We start from the raw sequence: 21,888 nt of genomic DNA, 5'->3' as shown, positions 1-21,888 counted from the left end.
TTCATATATCATTTTGTGCACGTTGTTATTACCCATGCATGGACACCAACAGCGATTTCCTAGTGCAACCCCTGTAGCCAAAAAATAAATAAATAAAATGGGGGGTTGTAATTTTTTTATTGTTTTTTGCTTTTTGGTCCATATGGGCATATCCTTCATCAATAGTGCTTTTCAAAAATATATATGCCATAATTTGTAGGTTACACTGTGTTGTTTTATTTTACATAAGTACTTTATCAATAAAACGAACAGATGACGAAAAAAAAACAAAAACTTGAGCCCGCCAAAGCATATATGAGGTTTACGGCGCCACTGTGCCGTAACGGTTGCTTATACGAAAAAAATGAATAGGACCTAATTTTTAGAGTAAATAGTGGTCTTAAACCTTGTATAAGTTTTGTTTAAAAAGAATGCATAGGTAATGAGAACATCGTAAAAGCATGCTCGCCAAGGGATAGGGATAGTTTCTGCAGTATATTTTCAAGGATAGGTTTCCACAGGGATGTTGCAATAACCATATATATTTTTGAAAAGCACTATTGATGAAGCATATGCCTATATGGATCAAAAAGCAAAAAACAAAAAAAATATTCAACCCCCCATTTTATTTATTTTTTTTTGCTACAGGGGTTGCACTAGGAAATCGATTTTGGTGTCCATGCATGGGTAATAATAATGTGCACAAAATGATATATGAAGCATATTAATAAAGGGCATTGTGTGTGGATTCCAAGAAAATCACTTTATTTATTAATTCTTTTTTTTGGGGTGGTTCCGGGAAAAAATGGGGGTGCATTATACAAATTTGTAAATAGCACCAGTACATGGGTAATCGCTGAAAGTCTTTTTACTCTAGCATAAACGGTTCAGATGGTATAAAAAGGGTTTTTTTTAAATGTAACACCCTGTAATTAAAAAAAGGGCAATTATCCTTAACCCTTAAACGCCCAAGGGTGGGTAAAAAATGTCCAGCTAATGCGTATTCCCTTGTAACATATTTATTACGTGTTTAAAAATTTTAAAAAAATTATTTATTGTTAAAAAGACAGTCCTTTATCGAATGTTAATTTGGTTCTACCGATATTTTTGAAAATAAAAGTAGCATCTTGAGTTAAATATGGGTGGGCATAAAAAGTACACCCTTGGTAAAACTTGTTACTAAAGGTTTCTATATAATTTCTCGTTGGTAGGAAGATAATCCATATAATTATCGACGTATAATTACATAATCTACATAATTATCCTCCAATGAGGAGGTTCAAAGGAAGAATGTGGAGAAAATCGACAAATCTGAATTAGTGGCTTTTACTGGTATGTTAATTTTGATGTACCTTGTAATTTTGTTGTAAGGTTTGTAAATTGTTTATATTAATATTTTAGAAGATGCTGTGTTTATTAAGCATAAGAATCTTAAGTTTAATCCATTTCCAACAACTCTCAATAAATTTATTAGTCTGTCCGCAATTTCTTAAGAGCTCAGTACAGGCACGTACAAGTTTAACCCTCATTAGTGGGCTTAAATACAGAGAGGGTAGGCAAAATGATTTATAATAACGGAATCCAACCTAAAACTGGCAGTTTAAGATGTTTTCGACTAACCCACCTTGTATCTGAAGGAATACAATAGACCTGTAAAAGTTAAATCGGATTATGTAGGTATATTTTGGGTGCAGATGATTGACCAGGGCCGTAGAGTATATAATTAAAACATTTTTTATTTAAACTAAATAAATATATTTTTTAAACGGTAACTACGTAGGTAAATTGTATTTTTGTTTTAATAAAATTTCTATATTTTATTCAAAAATAAACAATTCAAAAATAAAAAGTTACTTGCAATTTGTAAAACATATGTACATTTATTTAATTAATACCTATTTTTAAATTATACAAATTAGTCCAATCATTTGGTAGTTTTACCTGGAAAGTTTTCCGGGAGTTTTGAAAATTGGTAATTTAATGGATTTCGGTACCTTATATGCTACCTTGTATCCTTGCTACCTTGTATCTCCGCCGCCATGTTTAAAAAATGGCGCCTAATAACAGTGTTTTGGGAATATCTTCTTTTTGACGCATTTTACGAAAAAACATTTATGTAAAAAATTAAACTAGAAAAAATTTCCCACAATTTACATAATTTTAATTTTTTCATAAAATTAATCGTATTTGGCGTACGAGCGCTGCAAAATATATTTCAATAGACGTTTTGAAAAAAAAAACTCATTGGTAGAGTAAGCGGCGCGTTTTTTTTATTGTGGTTTCCCCTGTAGGCCTAATCCACATATGATGTATTTATTAATTTACAAATTTAGAGCAATCTCCTTCGTTTTGCAGTTCCTGATATACCAGGAACGTCCTAAGCATCGATCGAGATATCGCAGACCGAAATTTAGTAGGACATTTTTTCTAGTTTCATTTTGTGCATAAATGATTTTTTCGTAAAATGCGTCGGAAAGGATGTATTCCCAAAAAAACTGTTATTTGGCGCCACATTTTCAATATGGCGGCGCGAGCGGCGGAGATACGACGTAGCAAAGTTGAAATTCAAAAAGAGCATAAAATCCACAAAATAACCAATTTTTAAAACTCCCGGAAAACTTTCCAGGTAACTCACTTTTTTTTTCGACTATATGACTAAACTAAATTACGATTACAAAACTATTCAAATTCAAAATAAACAGGATCATCTTCGGAATCCGAGTCGTCTTGCAGGTTAATAATTATCGGTTGTATCTCTACAGTCGCATCAATTATGTTGTCAAGATCCCACATTTTTTGTTCTTCTTCCATTACATGTCTTACTGCATCTCGCCAGTTTTGTTCTGTAATATATCCTAAAGACTCATATGGATAGCGCTTATCTAAAAGGTACCAAGCGCCAAATTGCCATTTCTGACTTAATTACATTAACTGGCCGATAATATTAAACTTTGTTTATCTAAAAAGTCCCAAGCACCAACTAAACGTCAGAGACCTCTTTTGGCAAAGGTTACCAAGTTGCGTGTTATGAATTATAGGACTCTGTTTATCTCTAAACGGATCCAAGCGACGAAAGTTTTATCATGTCGCATGTCGCTTGGATTCCTTTTGACAATTTATTTCAATCATTTGGTTTTCTTTTGATTAACGTGTTTTCGTAGAGTCCTTCTGATAATCCTCTTTAAGAAGTGCTGAAATATATAAGATGATTAAAGAAGCTGATGAGTCTGATTTGACTCTACAGACCAAGAACAAGATGATGAACAAGAAGATGAACCACAACACCACACTCGTCTAACAGGTCGACTAAAGAAAGGGGATTTGCAAAATATCCCGGACAGTCTTTTAAATCCAGAAAAAAAATTAAAAGACGGTAACAAAAAACACTACACACTGAAAGGAATATTGAAGGAACAAAAACATATATCGACTTTCAGTGTAAATGTACATTAAAATGTAATGAACGCTTAATGAATGTTGACAGGTTATTAAAAAAAGGTTATAATTGAATGGTACGAACAACTTATTAATGTTCTGTTATTTAATAAAAGGATCCACGTAAACAGTAGTTTTATATAAAAGATCCAAATCCTAAAATTAGTATTTAAACAGATTCATATACATTATTTAGATTTTATCAAAAAAGAACCAAGCGCCATTTCATACTACAAAAAAGAGAAAAACTATTTTATTATATTTTTTTATAGAAGACAAATATCTAAACTCAATCTTTCCCCTAAAAAAATTGAGAAACTTAAAAAATGATAAAATGCCGATTTTTAAAACTGATAAATCTTTAATCTTAATTTACTCAAAACTGCAAAATGGCTGTTGGTACCTTTTTGATAAGCGCTATCCATATAACAATTCACGCACAGCTTGTATTTTATATGATGTATTTTTTTCTAGCCACATAACCTTTCATTTTGGGCCCAAATGAGTTTAATTGGATTTATTTCACAGTGGTAGGGTGGAAGTCTAAGGACTGTGATGTTTCGCCTTTCCGCCATTTTGTCAACTACATATTTCTTGTACTTAGATTTGTGTTGCCGGGCAATTTTTAAAAGTTCCGCTTTAACCATTCCATCTTCGTAAGTCAGAGACTTATTCCTCAGGCAGTCAAGGACATCTTGTTTCTTCCACGCAGTCGTTGGAAGTCTTTCTACTAGTCTTGAATGATAAGGTGCATTGTCTAATACTATAATTGAATTTGGTGGTATATGTTCAATCATCTGCTCAAAATACTCTTCGAAAACATCAGCTGTCATCTCCTCGTGATAATCTTTTGTGCTTTTGGATTGAAATTCCAACAAACCGTCCATAAGAAATCCTTTTTCACTGCCAAGGTGAGAAATTATTAATCTACTATCTTTACCAGAGGGTGGGGAAATACTAGTAGACCAACCTTCTATAAACGCTTGCCTGGAGCTTAATATATTTTTATCTGACCAAATTTTTGTTAGAGTATGACCTGCATTTACCCAAGTTTCGTCCTGATAGTAGATTGGCCTTCCTTCAGCCCGGAATTTTCGTATGGATCTTAGATAATGTCTTCTCCAACATATTATCTCTTCGCGGTCAATCAAAACTGATTTTCGGTCTGATTTCTCCCACCGGAAATTTAATTCTTTTAAAACTTCCCACAGTTTGGTTCGTCCGATATTAGGCAAATCAGGATCGTCTTTAACTTCTTGTAAAATTTTGTTAAGGTTGGGTATTTCCTTTTTGAAAAAAAATCCGTGAATTTTCCTTCGAATAATATTTTTGGCAAATTCATTAATTTCAACAGGCTTTTTCCCCTCTTCAAGTGTTCATTTGTGTTTAGGTTAGTTATACCTTGTTTTTTTCTTTCTGATAGGAACCTATATATTGTTAACGCTGCTACGAGCGTCGTGTTGGCACAACTCTCGATTATGTTCCGAACAGTGTTTGTGGGATTCTGAAAAACCAGAGCATCGTGAACGTTCAGAACAATAGTCTTCTCTCTTGGTGAATAGACAGACTTACTGACTGTACGCAATAGCACCGGTGTAAAACTTGATGACGTTGATGATGATGAAGCCATCGCAAGCAATAACAAAAACAAGCACGAACGAAAGGTAAGTATATGTTTGTAGGAATATGGAAAAAAGAATGTGTGTGTACTTTGTACGTACGTATTATATAATTTCAACGAAATAAATAATATACTTAACAGGTTAGTTGTATTTTATTTAAGTATTAAACTAACTTTCTTACCTACCACTTTCAAAATTTTTTTATTAAAACAACCAAAAATTAAAAAAAAATATGAATCATCCGGGACCTCTCGATCTCTGGTTCAATGCTCTACTAACCAAGCTATCGAGCCCCTTGTAAGTAACCAGTAACGTCTCGGATATAATTACACAACACGGTGACAAATAGATCAAGTGAAGTATAAAAATGTTATACCTAGATATTTTATTATCTTACTACCGACGAAGACAAATCCAAAGACACAAAAATTATAATAAATAATACATTTACTAAAAACACTAATATATTCTTTTAATGACTTATTTGCGCTGATATATACATACCTATCTTGAAAGATTAGCAACGAACTACATACTGTCTGTATGCGCCTGCGCCAGGGAATTAAAAAATTTCACTCACGATCGTAAAGAAGTATAACTTCAAAAACACTACTCACGCACTGCACAAAATTCGCAAAAGAAATTAATATTCGATTAAATGCGGTCAAAAACGTACTAAACAAAAAAATTGTTTTCGTTCCTAAAAAAACCTTTTCGATTCAAGTTTCGAATATAAACTAAGAGGCGAGGCCAAAGCGCCAAAGACGGTATCTCTATACCTTTCTTCAGCTTCAGGTATGAATTCCAAAGGTATTGCATATTATTGTACTTGTACAGAAGTCAAAATTTTAAGTTTCTTCATAAGTCACGTCTTAATATTAAATAATGTACATTGAAGGTTTAGTATTGAAATATGCAAAGAGATCTCTAAAGATAATCTTATTTACAAAATTTGTAACGGTTAAATTATCAAACATTAGCGTTGAACGTTTTAATTTTTTTTTTGCTAAGTAAATAATTATTAAAAACGTTATTTTATTCAAAATAGAATATTGATAAACATTTTGATTTTAAACACATTAATAAATACCTCAGGAACCTCCGCCTATGATTTTACGACACTTACGGCCGTTTTATGGCATTGACCCTCATTTCGTGCTCTTAACAAATTGCGAACGGAATATAGCTATTTTCGAGGTGGACATTTTTTACCCACCCTTGGGCGTACATGGAACCTAAAAAAGGTTGGGCGTTTAAGGGTTAAGTGAAACCTATACCAAAAAATCAATCAATTATTTGTGAATAATTGCCGCAAGATTTCTTCTTAATTTCCGTTACAGTTAGGGAAAAATATATATTTTTTTAAAACTTGTCAACTTTGGGGCGCCATCCCCGCTAAACGGTGGATGATAGACAGATGCTGTCGGGAAATAAATCGTAGAAAATATAGTCCTCTTCATATTTCTGTGAAAGAAATTTTTTGTAAAAGGTACAGGAAGGGCTACGTTCCGCAAAAACCGCAAATTACCCCATTTAAAGCGGCGAAAAGGGGGGTTCCGGGGCGAAATTTTTTCAGAAAAAGTTAGTCTTATAATAAGCACCCCTTGATATACCAGAAAAAAAATAAAACCGGACTTGTGCCCATTTTGCAAGATTGAACCTTTGTTTCCTACACTAGTATGTGATAACACATCACAATTCTATAAGAAATTATCATAGTAATCAATTTATTTCAAGCAAATATTTAAATTTTGATGCGACACACTAGATCAATGTTAATAGATTAACTTATGGGGCAAAGGGGCAACATGGCTTCCCTGCTCGAACAAAAGGGGTGCTTATCTTGTAAAGGATAACACAGACAACGGAGTCCATCTATATCCTTTACATATTTAGAGGGGTCCTTATCGGAATTTTAACTATATTGTACAAATAAATTCGTTTTAAATAAAATTGTATATTAAGGAAACATGCGTTTAGTTTTAACATTACAATATATGAGGGGTTCGAGCTAAAACCCGGTAAATGACAAAATTGTGAAATCCGGTATTTTTATTTCTTCTGTATTAAAAACACGTCTTCTACCACTGATAAATATTTTAAATTGGTATTGACATTCTTAAGCACAATAATTGATAAAAACCAAACATGGTAAAAACCGTTAACTCATATTTTTAAATAACAGCAGCCGATATATAACTTTACTAATAAAAATTCTTTGTTGTAAACAGAGCTGGGCAATACCCGGGTACAAGTACCCGAATTTTTTACTCCAAGTACATTTTGGGTACTCAGTACCCAGTACCCGAGTACAGTTTAAATAAAGTACTCGGTACTTGTACCCGTCACCCGTAGCATATGGGCTATAAAATGGGCATAAAAATACCCGGTACCCGCGTTTATTATACGAGTACATTTTCCTAGTACTTTTTGCAAGTCTAACCTTGTCGTTGCATGTGGGAGAGCAAATTAATAGCAACACGCAAACGCGGTTTTCAGCACCAGTACATTCGTCAAGTCAAGTCTTTTTTTCAAAGGTAATTCAATAAAATTGTGTTTTGACTAGGAAAGTTTTGGGGTAGTTCTGATTTCTACCATTATATATGTATTTTGGGCTGCTGAATCCGAATATGAGGTTTGCGGACAAAATTTCGTGACGGAACATTGAAAAAATAGCGAAAAGATCGTAAAATTTCTGCTTTTTCTGGCTTTTTTGCTTATATCTCGAAAACTATTAACTTTCAGTAAATGGTCTCTTAACAGAAATTAAAGTACTTAAAATTCTCTGCAAATATCAATATTTACTTTTTTTTCAGACGAACCGTTTGGTCTAAAATGCAAGTTGAAAATTGCCAATTTTTAACGGTCTCGGCAAAACACACTTTTTACATTCCAAAACTTTATTTTTTATTAGAATGCTTGTCAATTGATAAATTTCTCCTAGTTTTCTGCACAAATAATAAATGTTAGTTCATTCGGTATGTCTCTTGTGACAGATTCCATGAATCCATTCCATCCTAAGAGGCTGGGAATGTCTCTGCTTTTCCCTTAGAGCCACAGAAGATCAGGCATAGATGGAGTCACAGTTTCAATTGGTGTGAACATTTTCTTCGGATCTGTTATCTTGATTTCTGATAAACCTTGAGGTTTTTTCCTTTTAAAATGAATTAGTTCAACAGCTCCCTGGCTTCCATAAACCTCAGGCGCGGGTTTCGTTTTTAACCGAGGAATGGATTGGTTAGGAGCTACTGCATGTTTTGGTGCAATACAAGAAATACCATCTATGACGTGAAACGTGTGGTATCCGTCGATTGTATGTATTATGTTAAAATCAGCGTTATCGTACACCTGCTGTGTAAAGCACGGCAGGTCAATTTTCTGCGGATCGCCTGCGAATGCTGACACTTCCAGGCGAACAGCTTCTGTATAGGATGAACAAAACCCCAAAGAGGAAACTACATCAACCTATTTTCTTGAGAAGTACTTTTTGTAGAGAAACCTGCCAACCCTGCAAGGAATGGTGAGACGAATTATCTGGGCCTTACTGCTGCTACAAGACTTTGAGCAAGCGCGTTGCTTGTCTGGAAGTGTCAGCAATCGCAAGCGATCCGCAGAAAATTGAATAGCCGTGTTTTACACAACAGGTGTACGATAACGCTGATTTTAACGTACATACAATCGATGGATACCACACTTTTCACGTCATGGGTGGCATTTTTTGTATTGCACCAAAACATGCAGTAGCTCCTAACCAGTTCATTCCTCGGTTAAAAACTAAACCCGCGCCTGAGGTTTATGGAAGTCAGGGAGCTGTTCAACTAATACATTTTGAAAGGACAAAACCTCAAGGTTTATCAGGAATCGAGATAATATATCCGAAGGGAATGTTCACACCAACTGAAACTGTGACTCCATCATCTGTGCCTGATCTTCTGTGGCTCTAAAGGAAAAGCAGAGACATTCCCGGCCGCTTAGGATGCAATCGATTCGTGGAAGCTGTCACAAGAGACATACCATATTCATATTATAAACTAACATTTATTATTTGTACAGAAAATTAGGAGACATTTATCAAATGACAGCATTCTAATAAAAAATAAAGTTTTGGAATGTAAGAAGTGGGTTTTGCCGAGACCGTTAAAAATTGTCAATTTTCAACTTGCATTTTAGACCAAACGGTTCGTCTTAAAAAAAAAGTAAATAGTAATATTTGTAGAAAATTTTAAGTACTTTAATTTCTGTTAACAGCCTATTTACTAAAAGTTAATAGTTTTCCAGATTTTAGCAAAAAAGCGGAAAAAAGCAGACATTTTTCGCTTTTTTCGCGATTTTTTCAATGTTCCGTCAAGAAATTTTGTCCGCAAACCTCATATTCAAATTCAGCAGCCCAAAATACATATATAATGAAAGAAATCAGAACTACCCCAAAACTTTCCCACTAGGGAGCTCGTAGAGTACAAATTGACTGAATTAAGGCTTGATATAATAAACTTTAAAGAAACTGAGTTGCTGTACTTGGAGAGGAGTACTGGATGGCTATGGTCTTGAAACCTCTCGCTGCAACCCACGATGTACTGCAAGCAGAAGAATGTGTCTTTTATGGGTACTTACTTCCAAGTCTGCCATCTTTGAGGAATAAATGGGAGAAGTTATTGCTTCAAACACTGAGTTCTGGCGGTGATTTTTTTCTAAAAATATGTATGCAGAACTTGGAGAAAAGGTTCTCTGAAATACTTAATTTGTCATCGGAAGACGCCATTATGTCCACAATTGTCCATCCTAAGTTTAAATTGCGTTGGTATAATGTTTTAAAAAATGCAGAATTTTCTATGGATGCTTTGAACGAAGAAATGCTCTAACTAATGGAAAGTTAGTTATCTTAAAAGCCAATAAAATTAATCAGTGAGTTACACTGATTATTAATCTATGATTAATTTTTTAAATTCTTTTTTTATTTTATGTTTTCATAACTCTAGACGAAAAATTCGGGTAATTGTACTTTGAGTATTGTACTCTGAGTACTTTTCTTGAGCAATGTACTCGGTACTCGTTCCTCAAATATAACAAGTACCCGGTCCAGCTCTGGTTGTAAACATAATTCATAATATGAGATTCCCGTAGAATCATTTATTTTCTTTTTCCTGTGTAAAGTTACTTTATTAGAAATGTTTCTGAGTTAAAAACCGATATAATTAATTTTATCGGAGATGAAAATTACAAAATTGTTAATTTTGACAAAATATATTCATGCGAAAATCCAATAAAGAATTTTAGACTATGATAGTTTATTAAATTTCAGCACACTTTTTGCCTGCGAAAACCTAATAAAAGATGGCGTAAATTGGAAATTGAATATTACGAAAAAAAAAAGACAGTTAGAATGGGGCCCATATTTACAACGATAAACAAAGTCAGAGCTTCCAAGGTACCACAGCAAATCAATTGTAGTAAATTTAAATGTACTGAAAAGTTGCCTGAAGACTATAGAAACAAACTCAGTAGATATTACTGGACTCTAGAAATAGTAGTCTAGTCTAGAATTTTTTTTATTTTGGACAATATAACTGTCAACCTAATTAGAACCAGACTTGTCCCTAAAACTACCCAAAGAAAGGACCTAACATTTAGCAAAATGTTTCTTTCCACTAGCTTATCATGAATGAATTCCAGTGTGAAAAAAAGGGTTTTTACAAAAACGCTGTGTATATCAGATGATATAATAAATACTGTAGCTAACAGTGATTCTACTGGATGATATTCTAAAGAAGACAATCGCGGAAAACTTTAACCAGTTAATAAAATTATCAGAAGATATTGGTTTGAATAAAAAGAAACTCCTACTTTACGCCCTAAAAGGCAAAAACAAATTTCATCCCAAAAAGCAACCACAGACGCAATGATGGGAGAATAATCGGAAGAAGACATTTTACCTTTTAATTTTCTAAAAATAATGTAGATTATTTTTTTATGTTGGAACCATATGCAGTTAAATTTTATTAATTAATTAAAAAAATTAAAAATAAAAACCAATAAAATCAAATGTTATACGCATTCAACAAGGTAAAACCAGATAAATATCACGTTTTATTTTTTTTTTGTAAATACGTTTTTATAAATTAAACTTAAAATAAATTATTTTAACTAAACCTTAAATTCTCTACCATTTGGCTATAACAAATGTTTGATACAACTTCCTATGACGATTTTAAATCGGCTTCAAACTTCCTAAAATCTTTAATCGCGATTTTAATCTAAACAATGGTTTTGTTAGTTATCAGGTTTTCGCTCGAACCCCTCGATATTGTCACTGGCAATAAAAATTTTTAATTATTCTATAATATTCTCATAAACACAATATCAACTATTGTTTATATTACATTACCTATGGCTACTACTCCGGGTTGTGCTGGACTTGCTACTAGACAAGAAGCTTGGTGCGATACTGGATATTCAACGAAATCCCTACCAGGTCTACCTGTGTCAAAAATTTTAACATTTTTCTTATATCCACAAAATATATTCTGCCCATCTGCAGAAAATGTGACACTAATGGCTGGTTCTACCTCATCTTGATTGTTGTAACCTCTATAGGTACATCTCAGTTCTCCGGAAAATGCATCCCAAAGATGTATTGGCCCACTATGACCACTAGATAACCAACTAAAAGAAAAATAGGTTTAATACTTTTAGAAACAGACAGGGAATTAATGTACCTACTACACCAGACTTTGAATTTAGAAAATTCTCCATGTTATACCAAGTCTGAAAATCGTTCATAAAGTCAATTATATTTTATTTTGTTTAAATATTTTTAACAAAATTTAATATGTATTTAATGTTCAATATGTATAATGTTATACAGGATACAGATAATGCAGAACATTTTGTCTAATATACAGTTTATTCACCCTATTATTATTTGTAGTGTGAAAGTTTACACTTAGCGTTTTTAGGCGTATTTCAAATGCCTCATATTTGTGGCCAAAACTCAAAATCGAAATTTCATGTTACAGGTTTTGGCGATTAGGCTCTATCAAAGGAAATTCCATAGTAGATCAATCAAGTTAGGTTTTTACTCGATGTAACTGAAAGGGCAGGGTTTTACAGTTGAAATGTGTAGTATGAGATGTTACAAAAAGACTACCATCTTGGGATTCATCAATTTTTTATTGGAACAATTTTTAAATTAACAACAAAAACGTCAAACTTAGTTTTTTGCTCATAACTTAAAAACTTGTTGATTTAGAGATTTGACGTTCACAGGTAACTTTTTCAGACAAAAAAGATACATCGAATGAGATACGCTAAATGAAAATCGGTTAATAAACAAAAAAGTTATTGCAAAACGGCCGACAAAATCGCTGTTTTTGGATCTTGTTAATAACAATTTTACTGTTGATTAAAATTTGTTTAGATGTGTCTAAACTTGAGGGTATTATGGTGTTTGAATGGTGTGCAAAAATGGTCCAGATCTGTTAAATATATAATGTTAAAATAATGTTTTTGCGAAATTGAATTTGTTTATAACATTTTTTGAAAAACGAGCTAATTTCTGAGGCTGGTCCAGTTAATTTGGTTGACTGGATTTCAGTGATCTGGGGCTTATTTCCTTCGTTAAGATGTATACTAATAGCCTATGAAAAAAATTAAAAAAAAAAGTTACATTTATGTACTCAAAATTTTTTGTTAATAAATAGCACTTTTTAAGCTTATAAACAATTACAATAACTCCGTGGAAATTAGATCAAATTAAATGGCAATAAAAAATACGGAAAGCTGATTAAAATACACAACTTTAAAAAAAATTAAAAGTCCTACCGCCTTGGGGAGTTGAGAAGGCCTCTTTAAAAAAATCACTGTTATGCTTCTTTTCATGAGCATTTTTCAGTGCGTCACAAATGATAGAAAAAAAGGTAAGTCCGTGATAATATACATTTTAGTGACATGACATTTTAGTTAAATCTGACAGTTGTCACATTTTATTTGCAGCTTGGCATAAAATCAAATTAATTGTGTTTATTGCATTTATAAAATGGTATTTTCTTTGATTTGTATAGTCTTATAAATTGAACAGATTATATTCGTAGATATATTATATAATTAGTAAATAATTTTTTTTCGATTATAGCGCCATCTATTGACAACTAGAATAAATGTTATAAATGTCACCGACGAAATTTAATCACCGACGTGCGTTTTTTTCTGTCACATGCAATTTAACGCGTTAAAAAGAAAGCGAAAAACTGTGACGCACTGAAAGATCCTCATGAGAAAAAGCATACGTTAATTAACAACATTAAGAGCTGAAATTAACCAATCTTTTATAAGAAAAGTAAAAGTTTTCAACAAAATTTTTAGCTAGAAAAAATATTATAAATTGTTTAAACAGAAGTGTTATAAACAAAGAGTATTTTGCGTTCCGAGTAAAAAATAGTGGACGTAGCGGCTAGCGTAGCCGAATGAGACTGAATTCGCGCGCTATTACACTAATAGCCGGTATAGGTGAAATTTGCTAGTCATTTTAGGCACGATAAGATCCTAAACTTAAATACTAGAACCTAAAAGAAAACGTACGAACACTATGCCGTTACGTTTTAGTGACGCACATGCGTCGACAGTGGCGCATCAAAGTTTCCACTTATGGACGGGATAAATAAATTAAAAGGTACCCCCGCACTAACAGAATTCAATTTATTTCACTTTTTAAGTTCTATGCGATTAACAAATAAGACTAGTAATACTTAATAACGTAATTTTAACCCTCCCCACCATCAAAAACCAAAAAAAAATTCGCGATTTTATTTTTTTTAGGTGGGATGCAATCAATTTTTAAATTTCAAAAAATTCACACGCATAATTGAGGCTTTTACAAAATATGTCTATTTTTATGGACCTGTAGGTTAAGTATACATCACCTCAAAAAAAATTTTTTTTTCAGAGAAAAACCTATAACTTTTTTTGGAGATGGTTGCAGGTCTAATTTTGTTAATCTTGTATTTAATGTATTTTATCAAACACTATATTTATAATTTTTTCAGACTTTTCCTTGAGGTTCGACACGTTCAATAATCCAAAAAAAAAAACTGTGTTTTAGTGGTTTGAACGTGTTTTTCCCATTTTTAAATATTCTAAGGAACTCAGTTACTTCAATTTTCATATAACCTATAAAAACACAATTGACTTTGATACATTCATTTGATCTATTTTGAAGTCTATAAAATAGGGAAAATCCCCAAAAAAACATCTAAAAAACAGTTTTTCGGATTTTTGAAAGTGGCGAGCCTTACGAAAAATCTTATAAAAATTAGGAATATAGTGTTTGATAAAATACACAAGATTACAAAAAGTTAGACTTGCAGCCATCCCCAAAACAAAGTTATACGTTTTTTTCCGAAAAAAAAAAATTTAATTAGAGGTTATGTACACTCAATTTACAGTTCCATAAAAAGAGACATGTTTTTTAAAAGCCACAATTGTGCGTGTGAATATTTTTGAAATTTAAAAATTGATTGCATTCCACCTAAAAAAAAAACAAAGGCGAAAAATGAAGTTTTGATGGTGGCGGAAGGAGGAAGGGGATGGTGGGTTAAAATTATAGTTTATTTTTTAACCAAGAGGAGTAAACTAAAAAGACAGATTCACACCCAAGAAAGTCACTAGAATAATAACCAAATACATCTTCTTTTTTGGTTGATCTAGTCGACCCTCAACGGTAATCCATAAATATTATATTAAATTAATATGTCGCTAAAGAGTTCCAAAAACAACTGCTTTTTATATAAAATCAGACTAACAATCTAAAAGTTAAAGGAATAACACAGAAAACACAAAAGTCGCCGATATAACTTAATTAACCTATGAAATGTCACTAGTTTCAAAATTTGATAAATGTCATTAGTGTCAAAATTATATAACAGTGGAGTAGGAATGCGGACTGTCGACGCATGTGCGTCACTAAAACGTGAGAGCATAGTGTTCATACGTTTTCTTTTAAGTTCTACTATTTAAGTTTAGGCTCTTATCGTGCCTAAAATGACTAGCAAATTTCACCTATACCGGCTATTAGTGTAATAGCGCGCGAATTCAGTCTCATTCCGCTACGCCAGCCGCTACTTCCATTATTTTTTACTCGGAATGCAAAATAATCTTTGTTTATAACACTTCTGTTTAAACAATTTGTAATATTTTTTCTAGCTAAAAATTTTGTTGAAAACTTTGACTTTTCTTATAAAAGATTGGTTAATTTCAGCTCTTAATTACTGGACAAGGACAAGGAAAACCACAAATTTGATGGGCACATGATCTAAAAAAATTCACATCTCAGATATGGATGAATATAGCAAGAAATAAAAGATTTTAAGAAATTATGAGAGGTTTCTATCAAATAATGAGTGAATAAAGCTGATGTATATAGCTGGAATTGGAATAAATTATTAATTTAATGTTGGTGGTGAGGTGAAGTCTAATGAATACAAAAAAAAAAGAATGTGTGTGTACTTTGTACACACGTAATACTTCTATTATATATAATTTAAATGAAATAAATATATTTTAGACAGTTTATTTGTATTTTATTTAAATATTAAACTAGTTTTAATAGTTAACTAAGCGGTCCCCCATCCAAAGAATAACCATCCTTGATACTACTTGACTACAGTTAACGGGCAACAACTGGTGTAACTCAGTGTGCTATGGCCAGTGCTAGCTAACAATGGAATAAAACTGATACCAAAATAAATTATTTTGACAGATTGTACAAATAATACACTCGCGATCATAAAAAGCGGGTCACTCGATGAGTTATTCAAGTTAGGTGTCTCGAATTTTCTAAACCTGTTGTCTGATTTGAGTGATTTTTTTAGTATGTTATAGCCTTATTCTTTAGCAATATCGCTATAATAATATTGTTGCCAGACCGGTAAATTGTCATTGTATACCGGGTGTAACAATCATAATGTGTTTATTCCTATTATTATTATTATTTATTGCTCTAATACCAATAGAGATATGCAAATGAAATTTGGTAGATCTTAAGAGGCAGTTATTGTGGATTTTTTGACATACAATTAATAATTCTATATTCACCAACGTGCATACGGGTACAAACATTTTAGATACATCCCGTATGCACGCCAATGGTGAATATAAAATTCTTAATTGTATGTCAAAAAATGCGCCATAACTACCTCTTAACACCTACCAAATTTCATTTGCATATCTCAACCGGTTTTAGAGCAATAAATAAATCGTCAGTTTGTAAGAAAAAATTCAACATCCCGTATCTCAAAAGCAAAGAATTTGCGGTCATACGTTTATAAAGCAAGCAGTCATTATTTTTTCATGCAGAATTGCCCCTTAAAGTTTGTCGCACTTATTTAGAAACACCCTGTATTGATGAACAACATGGTTAGTTACTAAGATGCCTAACTTTTTTATGATCCAACATAAACAAATAAATCAAAAAAGAAAATGTTAAGAAAGCCTAAGGCTACAATCGAGTTTTAATTTCAATATTTTATCTATGCTAAAACATTCCAAGGGGTGTTTCGAACTTTGAGGAATAAACACAGTATGATTGTTACACCCGGTATAGAATGACAATTTACCTGACTAGCAACGATATTATTATGGCGATATTGTTAGAGAATAAAGCTATAACATACTAAAAAAATCACTTAAATCGTACAACAGGTTTAGATAATTCGAGACATCGAACTTGAATAACTCATCGAGTGACCGCTTTTTATGATCGCGAGTGTATTAAGATTGCTTTTTAATCTTCATTTCATCATATTTTAGTACTTATTATCCTTATTATTTTCGAGTAGACCAAGTATCTGGGAAGAAATACACAAAAGACTAATGTCAGGGAATCGTTGCATGTATGCACTCAATAGAATACTCAGAAGCAAAAATATATCCAAAGCAGCTAAATTAAGAATGTATAAAACTGTGATAAGACCAATAGTTACATATGCCTCAGAAACCTGGGCTATGACAAAAACCGAGCAATCAATGTTACAAGTATGGGAAAGAAAAATACTTGAAAGGATATTTGGGGGAAAATGATCAACAATCAGTGGACGTGAAGAACAAACAAAGAGTTAGAATAATTTTATAAGGATCCTAATATAATTGCAATTGTAAGAGCACAAAGACTTAGAATGGTTAGGACATGTCCAAAGAATGGCCTAAGATAGAATGCCCAAAATCATGTTAACCTGGGAGTATTCGTGCTCACTTCTGTAACGTGAATAGTCGCGTGTTAGATTTCATCTCACAATACGAATTTACAACAAATTTTTATTTTATAGTATTTTTATTTACTTGCTATGTTAGAAATATTATTTCTAACAATTATTAAAGCTAATTGGCTCTCCCCAAAGCCATAAATTCCACAAAAAGAAGAAGAAAAAAAATACATACGCATTACTACACCCCTCCTCGAGGCACTTACGAAATTTTTTCAAAATTGCAAAATTTTTTATCAAATTATTGCGAAAAATGATAAAATGTGAGATTCTATCTAACGGCGTGACTACTCACGGGTTAAGTGCTACACTAGGTGGTAAAAAGAGAAAATGAAGACTTAAGACCAGATGGAGCCATGAAGTTAATGATGGCCTGAGGTATCTCAATGCAACCAATTGGAAAGAAAAAGCGAAGAACAAGCAAGATTGGAGGAAGATTGTAAACCAAGCCCTGAACCTGCTTGGCTTAAAGTGATAATGTATCTATTATCCTATTACTGACAAAGACAAATCCAAAAACACAAAAATTATAATAAATATATTTACTAAAAACACCAAATTTCGGCTCCAATACTTTTTAAATGTATTTAGTTTCTTCGAATCCTGATAAAACTAATGAATATTTTTGAAAAATTTAAACGCAGAATGAAAGATTTCTTTTGAATAAGATACTTGAAATTAAAAATCACACCAAATTTTCTCTTCGTTTTTCACACCTATAACTTATTAAGATAAACATTATAGAAGTTGTCAGGGACTTTCGGCCTCGGTAATAATGTAATCTTCCATTCTGCGTTTAAATTTTTAAAAAATACTGATTAGTTTTCTCAGGATTCGAAAACAAATGAATACACTTAAAAAGCATTGGAGCTGAAATTTTGCGCCTACCCCCTTAAGAAACAGTGTTAATTTTTAATTGTGAGAGAAAGATAATGAAAATAAATAATTAAATAAAACCCTATCCATGACCCATAAATAAATAAGTAGGTTAGAATAATGTAAAGTGATATTCAAAGAAGAAGACAATGGAGTAGAAGCTCCAACCATAGAGGAAGTTCTCGAAGATATTAAGGCCCAGAAAACAATAAAGCTCCGGGAGTTGACGAAATACCAGCAGAATTGTATAAGGTAGGTGGCGACCACCTAGCAAGTGACATCCACGCACTCATCAAAGACATATGGCAAGAAGAGAAAATACCCGATGACTGGAAGAAAAGTATAGTATGCCCGATCTATAAAAAAGGAGACAAACTCCAGTGCAAAAACTACTGTGGCATCTCTCTACTATGTACAGCATAATATAAAGTCCTCACGTATATTATAAACCAGCGGCTCCAACCACTAGCAGAAAATATTATTGGAGAGTATCAGACGGGCTTCCGACGGGGAAGATTGACACTAGATCAAATATTTACAGTCAAACAGATCTTGTGCAAATCATGGGAACACGTAGACTTCATGTAGAACATGGGAACGTGTTTGTAGACTTCAAACAGGCATACGACTCAGTCAAAAGGAACAAACTATACTATATATTGGCTGAATTGGCAATACCACACAAGCTAATAAGACTCATCAAGGCCACAATGGACAAAACTCAGGCATGTGTACGAATACAAAACCACTGGACAGACTATTTCAAAATTTCGCAGGGGCTAAAGCAGGGAGATGGGCTGGCCCCAACATTGTTTAACCTGGCACTGGAGTATGCGGTTAGGCAAATGGAAACTGGACGAGGAAACCTGCTGACCAACCGAACGGTTCAATTGGCCGCTTATATTAATATTATGAGTAGAACATCAATAGGAGCACAGGAAACATACACAGAGTTAAAAACACAAACAAAAATGCTGGGTCTGGAAATTAACACAGAAAAAACAAAAATAATGACTCAGACGAGAAGAAATATAGCCCCACAAAACATTATACATGAAGATGACATTGGAACGGTTGGAAAGTTTACATACCTGGGAGTAGAAATATATGCCGACGGATCAGAAGATGGAGAAATACGGAAGAGAATAACCCAGGCAAACAGAGCTTATTTTGCCCTCTCCCATATATTTCGATCTAAAAGTGTCCACTGAAATACAAAGATGAGAATCTACAAAACCTTAATTCGACCAATAACATGCTATGTCAGTGAAGCCTGGGTCCTGAAAGAAACATCCAAAAACAAACTCGACACATTCGAAAGGAAAGTACTGAGGAGAATACTAGGACCTGTGAGAGAAAACGGAATCTTCAGAAGTTGATACAAGCTTTATCAACTCTATAAGGAAACACCCCTGTCAGACTTCATTACAATACAAAGATTGCAATGGGCCGGACATGTGATAAGAATGGGAGAGGATAGGCTACCAAAAAGAGCACTGAATGCTAGAATGCAGGGAAAGAGACTGGTTGGAAAGCCAAGAAAGCGCTGGGAAGACACAGTAAACAGTGACACACAAGCCCTTTTAGGAGTCCGTGTATGGCGAAGAGCAGCCACAGACAAGCAAGGGTGGAGGAAAAAATAAAGGAGGCCAAGGCTCAATTTGGGCTGTAGTGCCATAGAAGAAGAAGAAGATATACAAAGAAAATCATATGTTATTAAATGTTTTTTTATTTAGCTTAAATGCCTTGACAACTAAGGCGATTGGCATGGTATAGTTGATTTTGCGATTAGATTATAGTGTAATGCAGTGGTGGGCAAACTTTTATAATAGGGGGCCACACAGTTCAAGAAATTCTATATGAGGGCTAGAGTTATAGAAAAAATGCATTTTGTGTTAAAGCTATATGTATTCTATCTTCTATCCATGTTGATGGGCCATCGGCAGGCTGGATTAAATACTTTTGTGGGCCGCAATAGGGCCAAGAGCTGTCCTTTGCCCATTTGGTGTAATGTGTAGTGTGTGTGTTGACTACTCATAAATGTCTTGATACTTAGTAAAGTTGACTTCATTGTCTTTACACAGGGACACTAATTGTATCCGAATGTCTGCGGTGCCTCCAGTGAGTACCGATCTCACAAGGATAGAAATTATTTTTATTTATTAATTTTCATTAAAGAAAGATTTCCTACCCAGGTTAGATTTGAACTCACAACCATTAGATCCAAAAGTAGGCTCTCTTACCACTGAGCCACAGCAGGGGTAGTATTAAAAATTATTATACCATCTAAAATATAGATTTGTAACCATAGTGAACAAAAAATAAACAAAATGCAACCAATAACCTGATCAGTACATTATGTATTTGTACCACCTCTACTATAAGAGATGGCAGAGCACTACATATATACAGTGATGCGCGCGAATAACCGGTAGAATAACACAAAAGAATAACTATGATAATTTACATTATGTTGATAGTTTCCCACCTTTAGACATATGGGAGTCAAACTCTCCTGGCACAGTGGCAGTTGCCAAACTCCTCTGATATGTTTACAAGTGGGAAACTATCAATATAATGTAAATTTATAGGTTTCTACTGATAATTTCACACCTCTACGAGTTTATGTTTTTCGTCTTTTGAGTTATTTTGTCAGTTATTAGCACACTCATCACTGAATTTCACCTGATATCATATATGATACTTAGATATTTATAATTGTAAAAAAAGATCAGTCAAATGTAAAATAGTCCTTACATCAACATTCAAATGTAAATGATTATCAACTTACCAACATGTAGCTGGGTTACTACTATTCATACCAGGATACCAACAATAATCATATATAAGACCTGCTTCGGGAACACTAACTGCTGGAATTAAAGGAACAATAGGCCTACAACTCCCAACTGATTCCCCAGTATATAAATCATTGGGCAACTCCATAACATGCATACCAGCTCCCCTAACTATTGTGAGTAAACAAGTACCATCAGGGGACCACTTGCAACTCCTAAGGTAATGTTGATCATCATAGTTTGGCCACTGGGCTCTGGCTAGTTCTAAAGCTGTGTTTTTAAAATTGTATTCAGCATACTGAAACGTCGAAGCATAAGGAACAGCACTGCTCTCATAAACAGCTTCAGTCATTGTAGTCATTAAATACGCCTAAAACAGGTATTAAGAGCCTACAAAGGAGTTATGACAGAACTTCTTCACTAGAGTTGTATATTTATCGGAAGAAATATGTGAGACGTTAATAAAATTAAATCATATTTACATCGTCTAACTGAAAACTAATACATAAGTCCCACTATTCAAATATATGAAACGAAAACAGCAAAGCAAACCACAATAATTCAAAAGTATTTACACTCTTTCTTTACCGTACGACTGTACGCTTCTTCCACTTCTTCTTGGTTTACAAAAACTAAAGAAATGTATTTAAGTCAACGTCAACTGTCAGTTAGCAACACTGACACAGTACACTGGGTGCATTCAGCAGACGCAATCGCTAAGTAATCGATTAGTAATCGATTTGTGATTTACATGCTGAATGTCACAATTTATGTGGCATTCAGCAGAAAATCACTAATCGATTAGTTAGCGATTGTGTCTGCTGAATGCACCCACTGATACCAACAGACGGAAATATGGTTCGTACTGTATAAATCCCGATATACGTCATTAACTACGTCACAGATCTAAGTTGACATGGTTGCCAA

The 21,888-nt window shown here is 33.3% G+C and overlaps 1 protein-coding gene across 3 annotated transcripts in view; it reads right to left on the bottom strand.

Moving 5' to 3' along the window:
- The window catches only part of LOC126890514 (telomerase Cajal body protein 1 homolog), a 44,427-nt gene extending 22,825 nt beyond the window's left edge, over positions 1 to 21,602 (bottom strand). Inside the window, exons 1-3 of one of the 3 annotated variants that reach the window (XR_007700345.1) lie at positions 21,444 to 21,602; positions 20,955 to 21,331; positions 11,419 to 11,696 (exon numbers count right to left, since the gene is read on the bottom strand). Coding sequence is in view for 2 of the 3 variants with exons in the window: in XM_050659510.1 (XP_050515467.1) it covers positions 11,419 to 11,696; positions 20,955 to 21,322 (646 nt within the window). In the remaining variant the exon portion in view is untranslated. The remainder of the gene's footprint in view (positions 1 to 11,418; positions 11,697 to 20,954; positions 21,332 to 21,443) is intronic. The other 2 variants (XM_050659510.1, XM_050659511.1) reach the window with 2 other exon arrangements.
- Positions 21,603 to 21,888: the final 286 nt, after the last annotated feature.

This window comes from Diabrotica virgifera, chromosome 8 (genome assembly GCF_917563875.1).
Source record: "Diabrotica virgifera virgifera chromosome 8, PGI_DIABVI_V3a".
Classification (NCBI taxonomy): Eukaryota; Metazoa; Arthropoda; class Insecta; order Coleoptera; family Chrysomelidae; genus Diabrotica; species Diabrotica virgifera.
This window is presented reverse-complemented; position numbering and strand designations above follow the sequence as displayed.